This window comes from Magnolia sinica, chromosome 16, assembly GCF_029962835.1.
Source record: "Magnolia sinica isolate HGM2019 chromosome 16, MsV1, whole genome shotgun sequence".
NCBI lineage: Eukaryota > Viridiplantae > Streptophyta > Magnoliopsida > Magnoliales > Magnoliaceae > Magnolia > Magnolia sinica.
This window is the reverse complement of record NC_080588.1, coordinates 70234884-70236906: the sequence shown is the minus strand read 5'-3', so window position 1 is coordinate 70236906 and position 2023 is coordinate 70234884. Positions and strand designations below refer to the sequence as shown.

The window sequence follows — 2023 nt, the reverse complement described above, 5'->3', positions numbered from 1 at the left end:
ACGGCTAATGATGTTGCTCTTCATAAACTTGACCACATAAGATGCTGCGATGGTGGTGAAGGAGGCTGCCTCTACCCACTTGGTGAAGTAATCTACCGCTACCAGAATGTACTCGTGCCCATTTGAAGCTTTGGGGCTGATCTTACCGATGATGTCCAGCCCCCATACAGAGAAGGGCCATGGTGCCGTCAAGTTGTAGAGTTCAGATATAGGGGCATAGATCTGGTTTGGATGCTTTAGATACTTAAAACATCTCCTGACGTGTTTACAACAATCTGTCTCCATAGGAAGCCAATAGTAGCCGAACCATAGGATCTTCTTTGTCATCATATGTCCATTCATGTGTGGGCCGCATAGTCCTTCGTGGATTTCTGACATGATCTGTGTCGCTTCTGCTTCATCCACGCAGCGGAGAAGGACTTGGTTGAAAGATCACTTGTAGAGAATGCCCCCAGTAATCACGAATTGTGCTGATAGGCGTTGGATATTGCGACAATCTGCTGGTGTTGCTTCTTCCGGGTACTTCCAATACTCGAGATATTCCTTGATGTCTGTATACCACGGCTGATCATTCGAGGGAGTTTCAGCTTTGTCGATCTGTGAACAGAATGCGGGCTCCCTCTGGAGTTCGACGTGAGTTCCCATTCAGTAACTCCCTTTGGGATCTCCAGCATGGAGGCGAGAGTAGCCAGAGCATCTGCGAATTGGTTCTTGGCTCGGGGCATGTAAGAGAATGTGATCTCGTCGAATTCTTCCATTAAATTCTCCAAATAGACGTGATATGGGATCAGCTTTTTATCTTTGGTCTTCTAATTGCCATTTATCTGATTGATGATTAGTTGTGAGTCTCTGAAGACTCGTAACTTCTTTACATTGAGGATGATGGCTTCTTTTAGACCGATGATGCATGCTTCATATTTAGCTATGTTATTGGTGCATTGGAATGCCAGCCTTCTGGATATGGGAAGGGGAACGTCATCGGGAGAGTAGAGTATGGTGCCTACTCCACTTCCTTTTGAATTTGCGGCACCATCGAAGAAGAGTGTCCAAGCTCCTGCCTTCTTTTCTTTTTCTTCCTCAATGAGGAGGATATCCTCATCAGGAAAGAAGGTCTTCAACGGTTGGTAATTAGGCAAAGAGTGTGTTGCTAAGTGATCGGCTAGTGCTTGCCCCTTGATTGCTTTCTGGGTGCAATATGTGATGTCGAATTCTGAAAGCAGTACCTGCCATTTTGCGATCCTGCCCGTTAGTGTTGGTTTTTCGAACAAGTATTTCAACAGGTCCATACGAGCGAGCAGAAGGATTGGGTGAGCGAACATAAATTGTCATAGCCGTTGTGTTGCTCAAACTAGGGTGATGCACGTTTTCTCTAAGCTGGAGTATTTGGCTTCATAGCTGGTGAATCGTCGGCTTAGATAGTAGATCGCTTGTTCCTTTCTCCCTGTATCGTCATGTTGGCCAAGGACACATCCGATTGCTTCTGCTGCGACAGAGATATATAATAGTAATGGCCTTCCTAGGGTAGGTGGCATGAGCACTGGAAGATTTAGTAGATACTTCTTGATCTTGTTAAAGGCCGCCTAACAATCGTTATTCCATGCCTTTGGAGAGTTCTTCCGTAGTAGCTTGAATATGGGCTCACAGACCGGAGTGAGTTGTGCAATGAATCAGCTAATATACTGGATTCGCCCAAGGAAGCCCCAAATTTCTTTTTCAATCTTAGGCGGTGGCATTTCGATGAGTGCCTTGGTCTTGGTCTCATCCACCCGAATACCCTCAATGAATCCTAACAGCATGCCTCCGATTGCACCGAAGACACATTTTTGTGGATTGAGTCGGAGCTTGAACTTTTCTAGCCTATCGAAGAACTTTTTAAGGTCCTCGAAGTGTCCTTCAATCGTGCAAGATTTGATGATCATGTCGTCTACGTAGACTTCCATTTCCTTGTTTATCATGTCGTGGAACAAGGCAGTCATGACTCGCTGATATGTAGCTCCTGCATTCTTCAGCCTAAAAGGCATAA

The 2023-nt window shown here is 45.5% G+C and overlaps 1 protein-coding gene across 1 annotated transcript; it reads right to left on the bottom strand.

Annotated features, from left to right (window-relative positions):
- Positions 1–809: 809 nt before the first annotated feature.
- On the bottom strand, positions 810–1286 carry LOC131228923 (uncharacterized). The gene has a single exon (XM_058224759.1). The coding sequence runs from the start codon at positions 1284–1286 to the stop codon at positions 810–812; it is 477 nt and encodes a 158-aa protein (XP_058080742.1).
- Between the last annotated feature and the right edge of the window lie 737 nt (positions 1287–2023).

Bases quoted from the DNA above. Each gene is read 5' to 3' on its own strand.
- LOC131228923 (XM_058224759.1), bottom strand. From the start codon at position 1,286: ATGGACCTGTTGAAATACTTGTTCGAAAAACCAACACTAACGGGCAGG.